The 21,765-nt window shown below is 45.6% G+C and overlaps 1 protein-coding gene across 1 annotated transcript; it reads left to right on the top strand.

Moving 5' to 3' along the window:
• Positions 1-14,326: 14,326 nt before the first annotated feature.
• On the top strand, positions 14,327-17,629 carry NFKBIA (NFKB inhibitor alpha). The gene is made up of 6 exons (XM_058738824.1): positions 14,327-14,680; positions 15,281-15,389; positions 15,725-15,935; positions 16,229-16,317; positions 16,445-16,705; positions 17,035-17,629. Exons 1-6 carry the CDS (start codon positions 14,454-14,456, stop codon positions 17,080-17,082), a joined length of 945 nt encoding a protein of 314 aa, XP_058594807.1. The 5' UTR covers positions 14,327-14,453; the 3' UTR covers positions 17,083-17,629.
• Positions 17,630-21,765: the final 4,136 nt, after the last annotated feature.

Below are 21,765 nucleotides of genomic sequence, written 5' to 3'. Positions count from 1 at the left end.
TGCCAACATACACCCTTCCAGCTGGAATCTTCTTGGCTGCCTCTTCTGGAAATGATCGTTATTCATATTCTCCGTTGTCAAGAAACTCCTTGTGCTGGGAAAATAGAAATGGCTGTGCCCCACTTCCAAAGACAGACTGTCTCTGCAGTTCCACTAAGTCTCACTAGGTGGCAGTGACACCGTACAAACAGGCTCCAGTTTGATCTCTGTTTATTGAAAAAATCCATCTCCTTTTGCCATTGAGGTTACAATATTTATTTTTAGTGTGATTTGATGGGCCTTGTCTGTAATTTAACAATATTGGAATCAAATTCTGATACCTAATCACATGGATGTAAGCTCTATTAGATTTCAATTAGCATTCACTCTGATTTGATTATCAAGCTTTAGCCATTCAAATGGCTAATAGGGAAACATTTAGATAATTGCAGCTGTCTGGCATTATTACATTTGCTATCATTTCCACAGAGTGATTCATTTAAAGACTGGGCCATAAAATTTGTTTTTGTTGGTGGAGACAAGAAGTTATGGCTTTTGGGGTTGTGGGGCACTATTAAGCATTACGCTATTATGGTCAGACATTTGGGGTTGTTTTTCTCATTAGGAGGGAAATACAAGTGTAGGGTGCTTGCCATTTAACTATTTTCCAAAAAGATATTCTTGATTCTCCATCCACAATATTGTTTCCTTTGACAAAAGAAAAGAGGCATTAGTCAAGCTTCCTTTTCCTCTCTTTTAATTGAACTGAATTACATTTGAACTGAACAAATTAACCACATCAAAACTTATCTCCTACACAAAGGCCTTCCTGAGTAAGTGAAATTGGGGTCTCCCTTCTCACCTAATACTATTCGTAGGTACAAACACTAGAGGTGTTTCACCAAAGTTGCTAGACCTCTTGGTGAGGATACTGAGGCATGCTTTAAGCATAGATGGAGTAGTCAGCTAAATGACCTTTAAGGGCACTTCAGGGCCCTAACATCTAAGATTTTAAGGATCAACAAAATAATTGTCCCTGCCCTCAAAGAGCCCTCAGACCCTAGAAGCAGGACCAGTGCCTAGGAGCAGTCCACAAGTACTGTATTTCTCTGTGTGGGACAGACGGCCTGCTCTAGAGAGGTGGGGGACCTCACCTGCAGAAAGTCACCTCTATTCCGCGTGGGTTGCTAGGAGCCAATTCAAATTGGCGGGGAGGAGTCATTAATGAAAAGTCATGTGTTTTTCAATCCCATGCTTTAGTCTACGGCCGTAACACCCTGAACGCGCCAGATCTCATCTGAACCCCATGCTTTAAAATTTTTACCCACAGATAACTTGATAATGCATAAATATGGCTTCCAAACTAACTTCTGTTCTAGGAAACAGATGTGGTCTCTGAAGATTCAAAACCAAATTGTGAGGGAAGCTTAGAATTCTCTTTTGTTCTGCTGGAAACTATTTCTCATGTACTGATGTGACAACATGAATCCTCATAGATACCGCTCCATTCTCAGAGGTCTCAGACATAACCTCTTAGAGTCCGGGACTGCATCTTTTTAGTCCCATGTTTGTGCGGGACCCAGCTCAAGGCTCTGCAGACAATAGTCAGGCACTTCACTGTGCCTCAGACTCAATTCTATCCCAAGTCATATTGTTTTTGTGAGAACATAAAAAAAGGCAAAATTTCTTAGAACAATGATCCATCCAGCCTAGTAGTTTGCCTTTGACTGTGGCAATTGTTACTTTTAAGATTTCTCTATGTTTGAATATAAATTCAGTAATCTGCCAGAAAGACAAACATGCTAGCCTGTCCTTTAATGTGTTAATGAATCGTTTTTTTCCCCAGTACAGGTGGCTGTGGGGTGCGCCAGGCCCCAAAAGGCTTGACCATAAAAAGAGCATAGGCTGACAAACTAAAGGTCTGAGCCACCGCCCACGACTCATATGGGTGGGGTCAATTTTTCCCAGAAGTGCACACAATGTAACTTGTAATACAGAAAAAATGCAGCAGACATTGCCAGGGCAATTCTCTTGGAATTTAGTGAAGAGATGGGGGGGGGGGGGGGGGGAGGAGTGCCCCAGTGGATTAGGGAGGGAGAGAATGGGGTAATGCACACATACACATAAAAGGTAACCAAAGAAACATTTCCTTCTCTATTTGTCTCTATTTGTCTTTCCAGGCTGGTCTGCATTCAATTGTTTTGGTAAAACAAGCAGTTGAGCAAACTCATTAGCCACTAATGAGATCTCACTAATGAGATCTTAGTACTGGGAGATCCATAGCTCAAGTTTGGGACCTAGTGTTCCCTCAAAAGTAAATAGTACATTTTGGGTCAAGAAAAACAGAGTGATATCTTATGGAAGAATTTTCTAAATGTTGTTAAAAATCAATCCCTAAGATCCCCAACACTGATCTGGTGCTCTATTATCTCTGATTTCATTTCCTATTAGTCTTCCCCTGAGTCACTTTAGGTCACTCACACTGAGTCCTTGCTGTTCCTCAAAGGGTGTTCCCACCTCAGGGTCTTTGCACTCACTGAATACTGTGCAGACCATTCTTCCCCTAGATACCCACACAACTCACTCTTTCCTTCCTTCAGATCAGTCTGTCAATGTTGTCCTTTTAACCTCCCAGCCGCCCTCCTTAAAATTTTAAGAGGTCCTCTTTTTTTTTTTTAAGTTTATTTTTCTTAGTAATCTCTATGGAGCTCAAACCCATGACCCCAAGATCAAGAGACACATGCTCTTGATCGCCAGTCAGGGCACCCCAAAATTTTAATATGTCCTCTTGCCCTGACATTTCTATCCTTTTCCCCTTTTTCTTGTCAGCACTCTCACTAATTTATTATATATTTCACTCATTTATCTAGTATATTTGTGTCTCCTGCACAAGGGACCCTCCCTGAGAGCAGAGTTTTGACCATATCCCCCAAAGCTACAAGAGTGTATAGAAGAGTGAGAGTGCTCAAAACAGAGGTTTGAATAAAGTTCCGTTCCATATTCATACTTTCCACAGAGACACTCTGATTTGCATGAAAAAAATATCTTTCTAAGCAAATTAATATTATAAGGAGGGTTACTTAAAGAATGATTAAGCAACCTGGGAGATTTAACTGCTTTCTAGATTCCTCAAGCACTTTTAAGTGTTAGGGATAAAGAAGCCATATACAATAGCGGTTCTCAAAGTGGTCCCGGGCCAGAAGCAATAGAGAACAGGGAAGTTGTGAGAAGTGGGTTCTCAAGCCCCACTCCAGACCTCCTGAATTAAAATCTTGGGGGAGGCAAACCATAACAGACTGTTAACAAAAGAGAACAAAATGAGGTTTGATGGAGGGAGGTGGGTGGGGGATGGGCGAGTGGGGGATGGGCATTAGGAAGGGCACTTGTAAAAAAAAAAAAAAAAAAAGAAGGGCACTTGTTATGATGAGCATTGGGTATTGTATGTAAGCGATGAATCACTAAATTCTTCTCCTGAAATTCTACTATACGTTAACTAGAATTGAAATAAAAATTTGAAACATTAAAAAAATAATAAATAAATAAATAAATAAATAAATAAATAAATAAAATCTTGGTGGAGAGGTCAGCATTACCTGTTTTAAAAGCTCTCCAGGTGACTCTAGTACAAGCTGATGTTTGAGAACCCACCACTGATCTAGAGGAAAGAGCTGTGGGCTAAATACATAGAGAGCTGGATTCAAGTCCTGATCTATTTCATTGGGTGATTCTGGTACATCCCTTAACCTCATCTACTTCCATCTGTTCACTTAAAAAATGAAAGAGATGCTGTATTTTTATTACATGCTTTTAATGTCCTAATGGTAAATCTTTAATTCACAGCCCCAAAGGACCCCTTTAGTTCGCCTTTGTATGTTTGTGAGTAAACATCGTATCTCAAGTAAAACCTTTTCTTTCAGCCTGGCCTTTTTCTTCTCAAGTCAGCCTTGAGAAGAATTAGTGAGCAATTCACACAGACACACTCAACACTCTTCACAATGATCATCCCCTTGCACGGCTCACCTTTTTCAGCCTCTGGGACAGACCTCTCTCCTGGTTTCCTTCTCATTTCTCTGAATGTTCTTTCTCAGTTTCCTCCACTGGCTTCTTAGCCTCAGCTCACTCCTTATGTGCTATTATTCCCGTCTTCCACCTTGGACCTCTCCACACAATTCCTGCATGGCTTTGTCTTCAGCCTGCCTTTATTTCTCGATAAGGGCATGACTTTTAGATATTTCATTCTCTTAGAACTGCCCACATTAAATCACCTGTTCTATATCCAGCAGGCTCTCAAATAAGCATGTCCAAGACAGAACTCAGTCTCTTTCTCCCAACCCACTTCTCCTGTTTCCCCACTGGCAGCCCAAGTCAGAAATTGAGAGCTCCTAGATGCTTCCTCTCTCCTTCCCTCACATCCAGTTAGTCACCATGGCTGGCAGATCCTCATTCTTGGATCTCTCTTTAGCCATCTCTCTTCTTCATGTTCCAGTCACTGCCTTTACCTGGTCACCAGCTTCGTGTCTCACCCACTCCAGTCTATCTGCAACACTGTCTTCTGAAACACACACGGCTGATGGCCACCATATAAACTCCCTCGGTGGCTTCCAGGGTGCTGTGCCAGCTTCTCTGCTTGGTCACATGGCCACGCACCATCTCCTTCCTGCCTAACCCTCTCATCTTCCTCTACCACACACCAAGCCTCCTCACACAACACCAAGTTGTTCTACAACTCCGTGCTTATGCTTTGCCACAGGCTCAACCTTCTCTGGCATGCCCTTCGTACCCCTCTGACTGACCCCTACTTGTCCCTCAAAACCCATCCTTGAACAGCCCTCCCCATCTGCTGTGGCTTCCCCTGTTCTTTGCTTCCAGAGCACTTTGTTCTTACCTCAACCAGAGCCCTTAACACTCCTTACTAGAATCACTCATTTACCTATTTCTCCACATCTATAAGGTCCTTGAGAATGGGAGCCCTCTTTGATTTTCTTTGTATTTCCAGACCTCAGTACAGTGCCTGGTGCAAAATAAGTACATAAGAAATGCTTGATGAATTCGTGTTTATTTTTTGATTTCTATAATACGTTTTTCTCTTTAGAGATTTCTTTTTCCATATTAGCCATGTGTGTCAATATTTCACATTATCTTAACCAATCTTTTGACTAAATGTAGCTCCAGGCAGTTAGGGACAGACGTCTTTGCTTGATCCTGGAGTAGGAACTAGGAACGTGAATTCACCCAGAAGGAAAGCCTCTGATCTGAGGTCTAGGGGTGAGGAATAAGAGCCTGTCTGTAGGAACTGTGATATTTTGAAAGCACCAAATTCACTGTCATCTTGAGCCTTTTTCTGTGGGGCAAAAGGGGTGACAGAGGTAGGGGCTTTTGTCCTCTCTTGTGGGCAGATTTCTTTGGTGAGTTTTCCTTTTGTGGTGCCTGTGGCCACAAAGGAGGCTGCCTCAGGAACCCCCACCTATTTTTAGCCTCAGTTCCACACCCTCCAGACAGCAACCTTCTCACATACCACTATGTTAACTTTCAATCTTGCTCTTGCCAATATGAATCACCCAGGGTTGGCCTGGAAAATTGCTAGACCTGAAATGAGAACAAAAAGATTGCAGCCAAAAGGTAAAGTCTCGGACAGTGGAAAGTTGCAGTGATGCCCTGACATCTAATATGTCTAATAGCCCCCCTTTGCTACTGTTACCCAAAATTTCATGCATATTCCTATGTAATGTGATCTGAAAGAAGTTCTCTGTGATCAGTCTGAGATGTGGAGCCTACACCAGAAAACCTAAACTCCTCCCTAGGATTTCCTCTTTAAGGAAAACTTATCTGAAAAATGAATGGTTCTAGATGTTACCTGAGTCAGATAGACTACACCAGGCTATTTTCTGATTAGGTTAGTTTCTGTATGCTTTGTTAAACTAGGTCTGTCAAACTCTTGACGTATGATATTTGCTGTTGGAAATTCTGCTACTGAAAGCCATCACAGATCACCTTGGAAGGGCAGCTGCTGGGCCTTCCCAGTTGCACCTCCACTGGGTCCAGCCAGCCATGTGTCCATGCACCTTCAGCCTTGCGGTCCATTGATGGGAATTCTGGGGATGCATCATCCTGCCTGGCAAGCTCTCAATCAACCAGACTGACTCCCCCCGTTCGGCCTCCTTCCCCTCATTCTACATCCCCAAAGGATTTTTGACCCAGGGGGTACTCTAAGCAAATGTTCAACTATTCCTCTAGACTGGAGCTCCTGCCCCAGTTTCCTTGTTGATCTCCTGTCCTGGGAAGCTGGTCTAAGCACTAAGCAAGACTCTAAAACCTCATCAATTTCCAAAGTAAAGGAGTCTTCCTCCTAACTCTGGGGCCCACCAGACGTATCTCTCAGGCAGCAAAAGAAGAAAAAAGAGAGAAAAGAGGGGGACGCAGGTGCTGTCCAGGTCTATTTATAGTCTCCTCACTCTTCTTACAAATGCTCTAATGTCCAGGTACGCTGCATCTGTGGTGGCTCTGGTTTGACTTCCTGTCCTCCTAACAGCCTTTATTCCACAATGCCTCCTTCCTTTATAAAGTGAGAATAACACCAAGGCAGAAGCTGGGCCAGATGAGTTCTTGAGATGATTTTCAGATAGAGGAGAAAAGTTGATTGGATGAAAAGTCAGGTAGTGACAGAGAAGAAGAGTCAAAGAACAATTATGATAGGTCTGAGGAAAAGGGGATATTCATGCCTTAAACAATGGCTGGACAAAGAAGACACAGAAGAAATGAATGCTTTTCCTCCACACCCAGCAGTGCCCATTCCATCCCACATTCTTAAGTGTCTAACTGGAATCAGATGAGGACATGAGGAATAATTAGGCAGCGCAAGGCAACGTGTGACCACGGGCCCCGTACGTAAGACAGACGGTAAGAATTAGAAGGGTTCAGAAGAGAACAGAGTTCTCCAGGGAGAGGGAGGACAGGGAAGGACTCTTGGAAAGGGCCCGCCCTGGCAAGGAAACAGAAAGAAGTTGGTCCTTGGACCGAGCAAGAGAGCAGAGGACATATCCCAGGGAAGCCCAGAGAAGTTGGAACAGAGTGTTGGTGCCGGGGAGAAATGGGGACTAAGAGTGGCCAAGCTAGGCAGAGTCTGACTCTGGAGGGTTTTAAATGCTGCCTGAGGAATTCAGACTCCATGCTGCAGGCCACGGTAGGTCTCTCCAGGCTCTGCTACAGGAAATAACATGACGAAATGTGTGTTAGAAACAATAGTGAAAGGGAATTTAATTGTATAATTGCAGTCCTTGTATGTTACTTGAACTTTTAACCATGTGCAAGTGTTATATTTCAATTTAAAAACTAATTACCATAGAAAATACAATGTATAACTTGTGTCAATATCTTTGCAAATGTTTAAAATAAAAATTGTCAAGGGGTGCCTGGGTGGCTCAGTCGGTTAAGTGTCGGACTTCGGCTCAGGTCATGATCTCGCAGTTTGTGGGTTCGAGCCCCATATCCGGCTCTGTGCTGACAGCTCAGAGCCTGGAGCCGGTTTTGGATTTTGTGTCTCCCTCTTTCTTTGCCCCTCCCCTGCTTGAGCGCTCTCTCTCTCTCTCTCAAAAATAAATAAACGTTAAAAAAATTTTTAAATAAAAGTAAGCAACATTGTACAGTGTGGAGAGCAAAGAAAGGAGGGGCAGCACGGGGTGATAGGTTTGCACGCTGACTTCTGCCTTCTGAGTGAGGGGCTTACCCCCTTCTGAGCCTCTAATTCCTTTAAAACAGAAATAATGGTACCCACCCAACAGAATGGTTGTGAAGATTGAAGTATGCCAAGTGGCAACCCTGGTAAGCATTCAAGGACTGTACCCATAGATGAGAGGCTACTATGGTAAAACAGGGCCTTCACTAATGAGGGGACCGTGAAAATGGAAGGAGGGTGGCGCTGGAGTCACAGCGAAAGCAGGATGAGAGGAGGTGCTCAGCTAGAAGGGTTTCAGGAGAAGGAACACTCACAGCTTTCCCTTGGGACTGTGACGAACGATGGATGCACTGTCGTGGCACTAAGCATCCAGCCTCAGTGGACATCTTTAACCTGACTTTCCCAAAATCCCCTCAAGAAAACGGGATTCCTCAGAGAACAGTTATTCCACAGACGGCCTGAAGATGTCACTGGAGACAGTTCCATCCACACTGTGCTCCTCCTCTTGGCAGCTGGATCCTGCCATTTGTGAAGGAAAAATTCCACTGTGGCTCCTTACCTAATTCCCCTTCCTCCATGCTCCTGACCTGTAGGCAGCCTCCTCTTTTTCGTGTGAATCCTTGTCCTTCCCCGTATCTCCCCGTCCTGATGCCCAGGCCACCTGGGGGTGGATCTGAGTCCTTTATGGACAATGTCAATGTTGTGACTGGGTTACATGTGTGCTTCCCTGTTCTCTCTCCATTGTCTGTTCATATAGATTATTTACCAAGACCTACAGTCATGCTGTCACCCCCACCCATGGTCCCCTTGCTTCCTGAGTTTCAGTCAGTGAATGTCGGGGCACTCCCATTCCCTATCTCCCACGGTCTTTAACTTCTCTTCTAAATTGTCCCAGTTTTTAAATATTAACATTTAAAGATTTGGAGATGCATTAATCCACTTTGCTTTCTGAAAATATTAGTGTTCTTGGCACAATAATCCCTAAACTGTAGGCTATAGGCAGCCCTAGGATATAGGAAATGATGAGCATTCCTGAGCCAAGCTGAGTGACTTATCCAGAGGCAATATGTCACAGTCATGAGACTAGCCTCTGACAGCAGAGACCTGGTAACAAAGGAAAGCCATTCTAGGCCAATTTCCCCCTTTCTCCCGCTCACAGCTCCTGCTTGTGACTCTTCTTACTCTGTCTCTCATTTAATTTCAGTATTTACAAATAAGCCTAAAAATAACTTTCAGAATCAATATTTTTATAGGTATCCCTCATTAATTGCTTCCGAGACTCATCTCAATTTCTAATACTTATCCAAGTAAGCTGGGGCTCTACTCCAGAGGAGAGAGGCTCTAAAAGGAGTTTCGGGAAAGATATTATCTTATGATTACAAGAAAGGGCTGAGGATCAAGGTTCCTAAATCTTTATTTGTAAGCTGAAGCACATCTTTTAGCAGCTATGATTCTGTTTACCTTTGTCCTAAATCATTCCCAAGACCTTAGACCAAAGAGGGAAAAAAAATGTCCACATATAGTTTCTTTTTAAAAAAAAAAAACACTTATTCATTTTTGAGACAGAGATACAGAGTGTGAGTGGGGGAGGGGCAGAGAGAGAGCTAGACACAGAATCCGAAGCAGGCTCCAGGCTCTGAGCTGTCAGCACAGAGCCTGACGTGGGGCTCGAACTCACTGGCTGTGGGATCATGACCTGAGCTGAAGTCTGAAGCTTATCCAACTGAGCCACCCAGGCGCCCCTACCTAATGTTTCTGATAGTAGATTTTAACTCTGATGCTGACCCCCTGCCACCTGACTATGGTGCCCAAGAACAGGGACCTCCTATCATTCATGTCCTGTATCCTGCTACCAGGCTTCTGTGTGGAATTGCCCGAATGCTGAAAATGTCCTCATGCCCTGACTAAACTCAGAATGAATTTAACACACCAGACAAAACAGCAAATATAATGGCATGCAGAGGAAGCAATGTGCTCTTAAGCCTCCACCCCCTTCCTGATCCAGCTACTCCTCCCTAAACACAACAGAACATAAACAACCCCACACACCTATAGATATTACTTGGTTACTGCCAACAAACAATGAAAAGGGAGAGCCAGGAATTTTGGCCAGGGTGACACATGCAGGCCTCCTTCTCTGACAGCAGGTTGTCCAACACGCAGACTGGGCACCAGTGGTTGGGGCACCCCAGTGGTTGGGGCACCAGCAGAGCAGGAACACCTTGAAGAGGTGTTCATTAAAAGGAGTTAAAATAAAATAAAATAAAATAAAATAATAAAATAAAATAAAATAAAATTAAATTAAATTAAATAAAATTAAATTAAATTAAAACAAGACTACCTAAGTAGTCTTTGTGAGAAAAATCAGAACTTTGTTGAATTTGTTATACTTGTTTTACAATGCAATGTTTAAAAATTATTTGGGGGAAAGATAACTCTCCTCTTAGGGCTTAGAGCCTCTGATTTCAATCCTGCCTGCGAGGAGCAAAGCAAAACTTCCTGGACGGACACAACTGCGGTCCCGGCCTCCAGTTGCACAGAGGAAGAGAGACCCTGCGATACCAAGGAAGTGAAAGGCTAGTGCCTTCACCCAAAGCACCATAAAAACATCATATCTCAGCTGAAAAAGAGGTTGTACACACATAAGCCTGTGGGCTCAACTTAGCCAGAAGATGCAGATATGTATTTTGTTTGGTTCCCACGTTTTAAAATCTTCACATCGAAATCCATTTTCTGATTATTTTTTCTTTAACAATGGAACATCAGTACTGAATTGTGCTGCTTGGTAAGAATTGCCTGAGCTGAGTGTGAGGGACGTGGTCTTCCAGGTCTAGTCTGTTAGAGCTGCCACTACATCCCTCTTGGACGCACATGGCTGGCCTCACTCATTTGTGAAACTCTCCTGGCCCCTATGCATTAGGTATTTGAGTTTGAGACCCTTTAAAGCTTTGATCCCCCATTAATTTGCAGAATTTGTAGCAAAAGAAACACATGAAAGCTTTGACAGTGTTATTTTCAGTTCAGTACAAATGAAGGTCCTGATGGTCTTTCCTCAGAAGAGGTCCCAGAGCTTGGGAGCTCCAGGTTCCGAGAGGGATGGAGGGCAGCAGTTGCTAACTATCACAGGAGGAAAAGACAGGGCCTGGGACTGAAAGCGGAATATAAATGCCGAGTTTCCTAATGGGGCTGTCCATCTGTGGTGTGCCTGACTTGCCTGCCCTTCAGGGCGGTGCCATGGCCACTCTCTCTTCCAGTCTGGCTGTATCAAGCAATCGGGTAGCTTTCTTCCGGAGTTCAGTTTGCTGGGGCTAACACAATTTTAGTTTCAATGGGCACGGCAACTGGCATAGGACACCCTGTCCATGATGTTCAGCAAAGCCAAATATATTGGACAATGCTCTAAGCTGCTAGACCACTGGGCACTTCAGACAGTAGGTTCAGTCCACACGGTGCATTTCCTACCCAGGAGGAGTGCATGAAGGGCCTATGTTCACACAGGCCTCTGTCTGTGCTCCTTCTTCCATGGGGGTGCTCCTGCCCAGAGTGAGGCCCAGTGAGCATCACTGACCATCCTGTCATTCTCTCTGGCTCCCTTCTGGGCTAAAATATAAAACTACTTTGAAGTTAACATATTCATTCCTTTTCTTTTGCATTAAAAATTTTAAAGGCAGGGGCACCTGGGTGACTCAGTCAGCTAAGCATTAGACTTCGGCTCAGGTCATGATCTCAGGGTTCATGGAATGAAGCCCCAAGTCAGGCTCTGTCAGAGCCTGGAGCCTGCTTTGGATTCTGTGTCTCCCTCGCTCTCTGCCCCTCTCTCCCTTGTGCTCTGTCTCTCTCTCTCTCTCTCTCTGTCTCTCTCTCTCTCTCAAAAGTAAACAGTGAAAAAAATTAAAAAATGGAAAAAAAGGCAAATGACATTAAAAATGAGTTATCTAAGGTTTTAACATCTTTAGAATGTTGGGAGAAGTCTAAATGCCCAAGAGTTCATAAAGGTGTTGTTAAGCCAATCATCAGTCTTGCTGTCTTATTTTGCCCCACCTGCTCGTTTTCTGACTTCCAAGTACGTTCTTTTATTGTCTAAATTGTAACGTTTGTTGATTTAAACCACATAGAGCTACCTATGATAGAAAATATGTTGGATCACATTATTCAAAACTGTCTCCCAGGTTGCAGAAAATCATAGGGTACCTCCTTGGGAATCCCCACCACAGAGACAGGTCATCAAGGCTCAGCACCACCCAAAATTTCCAAAAGCACTATGACATATCAGGGAATGCCTGGGCCTGACTCTTACCACTAGGTGTCACACTACACAATCAGGAATAAAGACTACCAGTACTTAAACTCCATCAGGAACACAGAGCAGTAAGAGGTGCAAAGAAAGCTATTCTTGAGATACTTTTTATTTATGCATGATTTTCTTTTTTAATGATCATTTTTAAACCTGGAGCTAAAAATCCTCCTCTAAGGTATATAAGTGGGGCACTTAGAGTTCAAGATTTCTGTACTTTTTTTTTCTTTTACAGACATGAATATTTCCAAACAGGGGAACATCTACCCTCTATTTTACCTCATGATTGGAGTAGAAAATATTTTGAGTATCTTCTTCAAATTATAGTATATTCAATATATACTATATACTTTCACATTTTCACAACATGTTTTCAACAGTGTTAACACAACAATTGCTTTGGCCAAATGATTAATATGTTGGGATAGAAATTAGGTAAACTGCCATGGAGTGTCTAGGTAAATTTCTCTGCACTTCAGTTTCTTTGGGGGAAAGTAAGAACAATACCTATCTTAACAAAATTAGTTCTGAGAACGATGTTTGCATAAAGTCTTGGAGTCCTTCCAAAAACTTATACTGTGATATTTCTAAGAGACACAGTCACCCTTAAGCAGCTATACATGCATTTGTGAACAAGCAAAATTTTTAAGCTCAGAAAAAACCTTCAATGACATTAAATCCAATCTTATTATAAAAGCAGGTATACCACAGCAAAGTTAACTAATCTCTCCAATTAATGTGTAGTTAATTAGAGGTAGAGCCTGGAATTGAGATTTACTTGTAGTTGCTGTTCTACCCTGCCTCAATAATTATATATTTTGTACATCATGTGCCTCCAGAGACAATGGAGTCTATGCTTGGGAATCTTTCATTGTAACATGTGATCATTACTATCCTGAAGGTTTTATTTCTTGATTTTAGGTTTTTTCCCCCTTATATGGTTTATCTTACCCCCACTGAACCAGATTCCCTATATTCAGATAGTTGGAGGGGTGTTAGGAGAATGGCCAGTCAAGTTAAAGATGCTTGCAATAATCACCAGAAATTTCTGCACAACTATAGAGCCTTCTGGGGCTAATTCTGAAGAATTCAGACCCAAGTTGCTTTATTTTGCCCGGACCAATTCTAGAAGTAGATGAGTTCAATTACAGGCTTGTTGGCTAGGAGATGGGGGTGGGGCAGGGAACATATGTTCTATTTCTGCAGGTGAAACCAGAGGATGAGGAGTCTGGAGTAGTTACACATATTGCCGGGAGAGGTCCAACTGCTTCCACCCCCACCCCCACCCCCACCCCAGGACAGGTGTGCATGGAGTCAGCAAGGGGGTAATGTTAGGGCTGCCATTAGCCTCCTTGTGGTGTGCTTAGCAACTACTTTATTAACCATCCTTAAGGCCCAATCTTGTGTAAGGCACTACTCAACTAATTAATTCTTTAGCCTCTTCCAAATGCTCTTGGAAAGTCGCCCAGCTCAGCACCCAGAAGCAGTCACAGGATCCATTCTCTACAGCAGCACAATGCAAATCAGAGAACATGACCTCAATAATTATTTTGTTAACGCAAGGTAGCAACCTATAACCTCTACTACAAAGATTAACACCTTGCTTTACTTGAAAAAACGTATGGTCATATTCAGCATTTTCCCCTGAATGCAGGGCAGAGTGCTTCCCTCTCCAGTCAATAGGACTGTTAATCCCGAGGAAACTATTTGAGGGTTCTCCAAGCATTTAGACTTTTAATGCCAAAGCATTCACAACTCCTACCTGAGGAGAGGGAGTGCTCGGGGACTTGCTACCTGTCCCTGTGCTGCAAAAAGCCTGGTACTGGCAGGATGGCAAAGGCAGTCTGCAACCTTCTAACCCGCCAGGGCGTCCTTCCCCGCAGAGAAAAGTTTGGGGAAACAAATCCCCTCGTCTAGCCATCATTTCCACTCCAGTTTTCAAAAGAGCAAAAATCGGAAAGGACCGGCAGTTTGGCAAACCCCAAGGAGGAACTGCCCGGCAGGTCTGCGTTCTTTGGGATCTCAGCAGTCGACGACCCCAAATCGAATCGAACGTGGGAAACCCCAGGGAAAGGTTTCTTGCAGAGGGACAGGATTACTAGGTGCAGGCTGCAGGGAAGTACCGGGGGAGGGGGCCTTAGTCGGGAGGACTTTCCAGCCACTCAGCGTTCATCAAAAAGTTCCCAGTACATGACCCCAGTGGCTCATCGCAGGGAGTTTCTCTGATGAACCCGGGCTCAGAGTTTAGGCTTCTCCCCCTCCCACCCCCCCGCCCGAGCAGAGGACGAGGCCAGTTCTCTTTTCTGGTCTGACTGGCTTGGAAATTCCCCGCGCCTGACCCCGCCCCAGAGAAATCCCCTGCCAGCGTTTATAGGGCGCCGCGGCGGCGCTGGCGAGCCCACAACAGTCGCAGCCAGCGGTCCTCCCCTCCTTGACACTGCGAGGCAGCGAGCGCGCAGCCCGCGGCCGAGCGCACCTGGGCAGCAGCGCCTGAGCTTTCACCGCGCCATGTTTCAACCCGCCGAGCATGCCCAGGACTGGGCCATGGAGGGTCCCCGGGACGCGCTCAAGAAAGAGCGGCTGCTGGACGACCGCCACGACAGCGGCCTGGACTCCATGAAGGACGAGGAGTACGAGCAGATGGTGAAGGAGCTGCGGGAGATCCGGCTTGAGCCCCAGGAGGCGCCGCGCGGCACCGAGCCCTGGAAGCAGCAGCTCACCGAGGACGGAGACTCGTAAGTGTCGCGGGCCCGGGTGGGGACGCCGGGCCTGCAGCGCGAGGCCCGCGAGGCGTCCGCAGATTGGGGTTTATGCACCGCCCCTGAGACCTTGCAAAGCAGCGGGCTGCGTGGGGGGGGGGGGGGGGGGGAAGGGGGGGCGCAGAGGATTAGGGTCAGATCCCGGGGCGGCGTTGCAGCAGCTCTGCCTTGCAGCCGCGCGCACCCCTCCCCCCCAACCCGGGTCCCAGTTCTTGGTCCTCTCGGCGGGGGCGGGGCGGCGGCGGGGACGCGAAGTCCCGGCTTGCATAAGAGGGGCGGGAGTTTCTGCCCCGCTGGCGGGCGCCGCGCGGCCGGGAGGGGAAGTACAGGGCGTTCCGGCCCGGCGGGAGGGCGGGGCGGTCTGGCCGGCGCCCGCCTAGGAGGAAGGGGGGGGGGGGGCCGGAAAGTCCCTGGGCGCCTGCCAGGAACACTCAGCTCATAATAACCTCGCGGAAAACACCGCGGCCTCGGCCTCCAGAAACCCCGGCCTTGCGCAATCCCCCGCAGCCCGCGCCTCCCTGGGCCCCACGCAATGCACTCAGCGGCCCTGGGGGTTTTTCCCTCTCTTACCCTTAGGTTCCTGCACTTGGCCATCATCCATGAAGAGAAGGCATTGACCATGGAAGTAGTCCGCCAAGTGAAAGGAGACCTGGCCTTCCTCAATTTCCAGAACAACCTGCAGCAGGTGCGCCGGCTTGCCCAGCCCCGTGCCTCTGGCCCAGTGAGGAAGTTACATTCTAGCACAGTTGCTCCCAATCCTTCCTAAATTAATCATCACTGGTCATTATCAGTCCTGACCTTTTACATTGGAATCAGCCAACATCCTAGAGAGTAAAGAATATCCCATTGATTTGATGAGGACTTTATGAAAGCCCACCTGGGGCCTCTGGGATTTGTCTTGCCCCTTATACCTGTCCGGGAGGAGCATCACCCACAATCAGGAGCTCTCCGGGGTTCAAGGGAATACAGACTGAGTTTGGGCCATGCTAATGCTCTTTCTGTTCCCTCTTCTGTTTGTAGACTCCACTCCACTTGGCTGTGATCACCAACCAACCAGAAATTGCTGAGGCACTTCTGGAAGCTGGCTGTGATCCTGAGCTCCGAGACTTTCGAGGAAATACCCCCCTACACCTCGCCTGTGAGCAAGGCTGCCTGGCCAGTGTGGGAGTCCTGACTCAGACCTGCAGGACCCAGCACCTCTACTCCATCCTGCAGGCCACCAACTACAATGGTAGGTCTGCCTGTCCTACCCTGCCCATTAGAAGGCAGGTGACATGGAGAAGGGAGAGGTGGGCCGACTTTAGGAGTCCAGGCAAAAGCTTAAAACACTCAACACTTGAAAGGTTGAGAAAATATGCGTGCAAAAGGCCTATTTGATCCCTTTATAAAGTTCATTCAGAACCCATATTCTGACTTCTTCAAATTCAGAAGAATTTGTTCCCTAAAAGGATAGGTGAAAGGTTCTTCTTGGGATCTGAGGGTTGAAACAAGTGGTTGGTTATACTTTCTTCATTGTTCTCCTAGGTCACACATGTCTACACTTAGCCTCTATCCATGGCTACCTGGGCATCGTGGAGCTTTTGGTGTCTTTGGGTGCTGATGTCAATGCTCAGGTGAGTGCTTCATGTCTCCAGATGGAATGCATCAGCTTCCAGGGCCCTCCTAAGATTTCACATATTTTTGTTGCAAGCAGAAATTCCAAACTCAGCTGTAAACATCTCAAATTCCTATTGGTTTCAGGAGCCCTGTAATGGCCGAACTGCCCTCCATCTTGCAGTGGACCTGCAGAATTCCGACCTCGTGTCGCTTTTGTTGAAGTGCGGGGCTGATGTCAACAGAGTCACCTACCAAGGCTACTCCCCGTACCAGCTCACCTGGGGCCGCCCAAGTACACGGATACAGCAGCAGCTGGGCCAGCTGACCCTAGAAAACCTTCAGATGCTGCCAGAGAGCGAGGATGAGGAGAGCTACGACACGGAGTCAGAGTTCACAGAGGACGAGGTGAGTCTCCACTTTGTCACTCTGCACAAAGCACTGCCTTCCCAGGCCCCTAGAGCTACTCTTTATCCAAAGATCTCAATGTAGTGAAGTTCTCAAACTTCAGGGTGCATGACCAGTAGTATCCTAAGAGTGTCTGTCTTATTTGCCCTTTTTAAAGGAGAGGAACATTAAAGGAAAACTCAGCCCCTGAAGTTAATTTATGTTTGGGTTATGGAGAATAGAATCCAAGAATACTTGAGTTCCTTCCAGGAGCAGCCCTCACCATTATCCCAGGGCTTTTAGCAAAGCTCTGGGAGTTTAACATGCCTTTTTTTTCCTCATGTGTTTAGCTGCCCTATGATGACTGTGTGCTTGGAGGCCAACGCCTGACGTTATGAGCTTCAAAAAGTACCTAAAAGAACATGGACTTGTATATTTGTACAAAAAGAGAGTTTTATTTTTCTAAAAAAAAAAAAAAAAGAAAGAAAAAAAAATCAAAAGGGGTTACTTACAACCATACTTCACACTGCGTGGCCTGAAACATTTACTGTTCTGGATCAGCCCCCATTTTTTTTTTTTTTTTTTTTGGTGAACTTTGGAAGGGGGACAAAGAAGATCGTTGGAATTCAAAGAAAACCACTTTCAAGCCTCACCTCTATGGGGTTTTTGGAGAAGGTTATCCAAAAATGTGATGAAAGGATTACATTTTATTTATTGTGCTTTTGCCATTGAGTCACCATGGATTCCGTGGCTGAGCTCAGTGGTATCCTGTGACGTGTAACAACCAGGTGTGTTGTTAAACCTTTTGGCGGTGTGGGGTTAAAAGTCACTACCTATCAAGGTTTGTGTTACCCTCCTGTAAATGTTGTACATTGTGTATTTTCTTGGTAATTATTTTGGTACTTCTAAAATGTGTATTTATTAAACAGATTTTTACAAACAGAATTATCCTGATCATTCTCATTGGGCTGCAGTGGGGTTCCTAATCTGAGAGTTATCCGATCATCCACTGGCGGTGGAGAGTTGTGTGGGAGCACTTACCACAGCCAGCCACAAAGACCTTTTAGAGAGCAGCTTCTCACGCTGTGTATGCAGGACTCCCAGCCGGGGTTTGCAGGCGGCCCCAGGGCCCTGTGTGTGGGAGGGGAGGCTGTTGAAAGAAGATAGGAAACACCATTCTCAGGCTGGGGGTGGCAGCAAGCTGCTTGGCCTACAGCTGGAAACCTCCATTGTCAATTGCTTTCATCTTGGTTTAATCTGTACCAAGACCGTTTCACTTTAGGAAATTATTTGGGTCAAGTGGGATATGCTGAAATCCTATGTCATAGAGCTGGGAAAGATCTTGACTATGACACTGGCAGTTCCTAAGGAACGGGCTCGGGAATGGGACTCCACTAATGTTTTTTTAGCAGGTACCCACTTCTGAGCCTTCATTTCTTCACTTGTAAACTGGGCTGTTGTGAAGATTGCACAAGACAATGTACGTACAAAGCATAGCAGAGTGCCAGACACACAGTGCTAAAGAAAAATACAAGCTATTGCACAACATCCTGTATTTCACAGGGGAAGAAACAAGTCCAGAGAGAATGTCCTGTCCTAGGTCACCTTGCAGAAGAGGCAGGCGGTCAACTATTACTCTTGTTTTCAGGTGGTTAACATCTTTTACCTGCGTTCCACCTCTAAATTAACCTATTGTTACCAGCTGTAGTATGAAGGCTTGAAAAAATCTTTTTCCTCAGTGCAGTCTAATTCTACTTAATGGATTTGACAAGAAATCAGTAACTTGTGAAATTTATGTTTCAATGCTCTGTATCGATGTTTTCATCCCTAAAATACATCTCTTGCCTAGGTAGAAAGAGTAATAAAGGAAAGTTCGTGGCATTCTATAAAATACAGAAGGGCATATAAATACAATTCATGAACTTTAGTTTATACCTTAGAAAACATCGCCATTAAGTTGTCCCTTTCCAGATCCGTAAATGCTGTCAAAGTCAAGTGAATATGATGTCACCTTCCTCAGACCAAAAAAGAGCCAATACACAGTGGGTCTTTCAATGTATGAAGTGTATTGCTGTCGACTGGACTGACCAGTCAAAGCCAGTCCTGTCCCCCTCCTACAGCTTCAGTCATCTAGAGCTGAGCACTGTGATAGCCCCTGTACCAGTCTTTCCATCTTTCAAAGTGATCCAGGCCCCCATCACTGAAACTCCTTGTGCATCCCAGAACACATGAACCCAGGCGCTTTGTGATCTGACACGTGAATGTCGACTAGGTTCAGCTCTGTCAGCTGATGAGTAGAAGAGGTAAGAGGGGTGTGGGGGCAGAGGAGGGAGGAATATCCACCTCATATCTAAGAGAACACAGGTTGGACACTTGGCTTCCCAATTTGGAATGGTTCGCTTAGGTCTGCTCAGTCAGACGTGCTTCTTTTTCCCTCTGTAATGGCACTGAATTTGTGCCAACTTGCTCCTCACTCTTACTCCAGGTCTATGAGAAGACTGGAGAAATGGGACAAAGGGATGTGGCCCACTCTTCGGAAGCCTCCTTCATGGCTGGCTTTTGTGTGGGGGTGACACCTTCCATGGTCATGGCAGGGAGGGGCCTCTTCTGACCCATTTGGGCCCAGCCTCCCGCATTTCTAGGCTTCGGCTTTTCTGCTCTTCAGGACCCCAACCCTCAGGGTGGATTCCATTGTCTGCATAAATCTTGAGGTCGCTTGGCCCAGTTTCTTACTCTCTGGTTCTTCCTGTTTCTCCATCTCCTTTCTTTCTCTTCTTTTTATTTTAAATCTACTTTCTTTCCTTCATGCCATTGGTTGGGTGGCTGGAGTCTGGAGTTCCCTAAAGAAAAATTTTAGAATGGAAACATTCTAATCTGTAGAAAGTCTTCAGCAAATTTCTAAGCAAACCAGAAGTTTTCAAAGAAAACAGAGCAGCAGACTGAGAGCCTTTTATGCACTTCAATTTTCTCCAAGGAGCCAAAGGTCTTGTCAGGACAGGTAGAAGTATGAGAGCCTTGGGAAAGAGGGAAGTGACAGAAGAGGGAAATAAAAAGTCACATCAGCAACTTCCTTGAATTTAGTTCCTTGATTCCTTCTGCCTGCCTCATCCTCAGGACAAATTTCCTTTATAGGTCACATGTTCCAAGTCCCTTCCAGAAGGAAGGGTGTTTCTTTAAGAGGGAACAAACTCCAGTCTGAGCAATCTGAAGACCTTGTGGGGCCTGGGTGCTTGGGGGTATTTGCATTGAAACTTCGATTGCTACTGGAAGTGATTAAGTGCTGACGGTTAGAACTGAGTCAGTGAGATGGGTTCTTCCTTCGCCCCCTTTCCTCCCTGTTTTCATCAGCTTGCCTTAGGTGCAGTTGAAGTTTCCTTTGGCAAGAAAGGTCAGAGTGGAACTCCAGTCAGAAACATGCCCAAAAAGCATTCCCCAACACTGGTACTTGGGCAAGAATAGCCCAGGTCGTGTCCCCCATTTTAAGGGAGCATTACAGGAACTAAAAACAGATATCCTGTGTGTTTCCCTCCTAGAGAAGTAGAACTCTCAGATGCATTCATTCATTCACATTATAAAGCACTATTATACCCCAGGTCCTGTGCCAGGGACCAGAGACCCTAAGAGGAACTAGTCACAGCCTCTGCCTCAAAGAGCTCCTTGCTTAGGTCAGAAAGAGAACTGAACAAGCACATTTAAGACAGGCGGGTAAGATGAAGCACAGAGTATGATGTGAGCTCAGATCAGGGGCCCCTAACACTGAGTGCAGTGGGGGAAGGGGTCACGAGATTACACTCATGTGAGCTATTTGCCCCCACCCCTACCCCGGCCAGTACTATCTATTCTTATTCCATGTCCCAAGTGACCAGTGGCACCCTTTTGACAAGTGGCAGAGAACAAAGCTATACTCAGAACAAAACTTATGGGCTGGGATAGGCTGTTCATTTTTGTATCTGTGTGTGATCCTGGAATCCAGAGCTGAGTCTGGAATCTGCTGCCAGCCTTTGAATTAATGGCAAATGATGTGCATGCCTTAGGCCAGAGCATCTTCAACTCAGCATGCAACGTGGCCTGGAGATGGTGTTGAAATGCAGGTTCTGATTCAGTTGGCCCAGAGCTGGCCTGACACTTGCATTTCTAACAAGTTCCCAGACAAGGTCTGTGCTGTTGGTCCGAGGAGCACACTCTGAAGAGCGTTTTGAATAAAATGCTGTTTTAGTTATTTAAGGCCAGCACTTGCTGGCATTCTCCAGCTGGTACCACTGCAAACCAGGATAAGCTCTTCGGCAGCCACATATGAGGATGATCCACCATCGGGCAACATGAGTCTTTTGGAAAGTAGGGCAGGATCCTGAGCACTGCTGGCCAAGACCAACAAACCTGCCATTGAAACAAGTAAGTGTAATAAGGAAGGAGGCTGACCAAAGGTATACAAGGCCAAAGGTATAATCAACTGAGGTCCAAGAAAGGAACAAAATTCTTCAAGGAAATGTATTTGAAGGGTGATACACTAATTAAGAAGTTGACAAGTTCATTTTTATTTTTTTAAATGTTTATTAATTTTTGAGAGAGAAAGAGAGAGAATGAGCAGGGGAGGGGCAGAGAGAGAGGGAGACAGAGGATCTCAAGTGGGCTCTGCACTGACAGCAAGGAGCCCGAAGTGGGGCTGGAACTCACAAACCATGAGATCATGACCTGAGCTGAGGTCAGATGCTTAACCAACTGAGCCACCCAGGAGGCTGTTTTTGTTGTTGTTGTTGTTTAAAGTTTTATTTATTCATTTTGAGAGAGAGAGTGTAATCAGGGGAGGAGCAAAGAGAGGGGGAGAGAGGAGAGAGGGAGACAGAGACAGACAGACAGAGAGAGAGAGAGAGAGAGAGAGAGAGAGAGAGAGAATCCCAAGTAGGCTCTATGCCCAGCACGGAGTCTGATGCAGGGCTCAATCCCACAACTATGAGATCATGACCTGAGCTGAAATCAAGAGTTGGGCGCCTAATAGACTAAGCCACCCAGGCGCCCTGACAAGTTGGTTTTTAAAATGAACTTTTTGTACCTTCTTATAGGATTGGTGTGGCATGTGGCCC

Source organism: Neofelis nebulosa, chromosome 7 (genome assembly GCF_028018385.1).
Source record: "Neofelis nebulosa isolate mNeoNeb1 chromosome 7, mNeoNeb1.pri, whole genome shotgun sequence".
In the NCBI taxonomy this organism is placed as follows: domain Eukaryota; kingdom Metazoa; phylum Chordata; class Mammalia; order Carnivora; family Felidae; genus Neofelis; species Neofelis nebulosa.
Note: the sequence above shows the minus strand (reverse complement) of the source record. Positions and strands in the feature narration are given on the sequence as shown.

Bases quoted from the DNA above. Each gene is read 5' to 3' on its own strand.
- NFKBIA (XM_058738824.1), top strand. From the start codon at position 14,454: ATGTTTCAACCCGCCGAGCATGCCCAGGACTGGGCCATGGAGGGTCCC. The intron at 15,390-15,724 runs GTGCGCCGGCTT...TTCTGTTTGTAG, and splicing joins TCCAGAACAACCTGCAGCAG to ACTCCACTCCACTTGGCTGT. The intron at 16,318-16,444 runs GTGAGTGCTTCA...TATTGGTTTCAG, and splicing joins GTGCTGATGTCAATGCTCAG to GAGCCCTGTAATGGCCGAAC.